The sequence below is a fragment of the Pygoscelis adeliae genome, unplaced genomic scaffold (assembly GCF_000699105.1).
Source record: "Pygoscelis adeliae isolate BGI_AS28 unplaced genomic scaffold, ASM69910v1 Scaffold331, whole genome shotgun sequence".
Classification (NCBI taxonomy): domain Eukaryota; kingdom Metazoa; phylum Chordata; class Aves; order Sphenisciformes; family Spheniscidae; genus Pygoscelis; species Pygoscelis adeliae.
The window spans coordinates 525,404-525,793 of record NW_008824037.1 but is presented as its reverse complement, the minus strand read 5'-3'; the positions used below and the strand labels follow the sequence as shown (position 1 = coordinate 525,793).

At 67.7% G+C, this 390-nt stretch overlaps 1 protein-coding gene across 1 annotated transcript in view; it reads left to right on the top strand.

The window, feature by feature from the left end:
• The window catches only part of LOC103924848 (scavenger receptor class F member 1-like), a gene marked incomplete at its 5' end in the record, with an annotated part of 10,160 nt that overhangs the window by 2,653 nt on the left and 7,117 nt on the right, over positions 1-390 (top strand). The window contains 1 exon segment of the mRNA XM_009333453.1: positions 129-212. Within this exon segment, the coding sequence (XP_009331728.1) occupies positions 129-212 (84 nt within the window).

Below are 390 nucleotides of genomic sequence, written 5' to 3'. Positions count from 1 at the left end.
CCTCCGCACGTGTGGCTCTGCGGGGACGCTGTGTGGCTCGGGAGGGAGCCCCAGGGTGGCTCTGGCACTCGCTCGTGGCGAGCCTGTGACTCAGCACAGGTTTTTTCCCCCACTCCTTTGTGCTGCAGCGATGAAGACGAGGGCTCCTGGCTCCCAGCTCGCGGTGCAGACTGCGTGGATGCTCAGCCTCCCGAATCCAAAGTTAGGAGCTTGTAAGTTCGCTCCCATCCTCCGGTGCTGCTGGGGACGGGTGACTCTGCTGGCAGAGAGGAGGTTTGGGGCTTGGCTGTGGGCCTGGTGCCGGCTGAGCTTGGTGCCTGCCCTGCAGGGTACGACGGGGACGGAGCTGGGCTGCCCGGCGTGGGGCTGGCGGGGGGGGTGCTGCGGGGG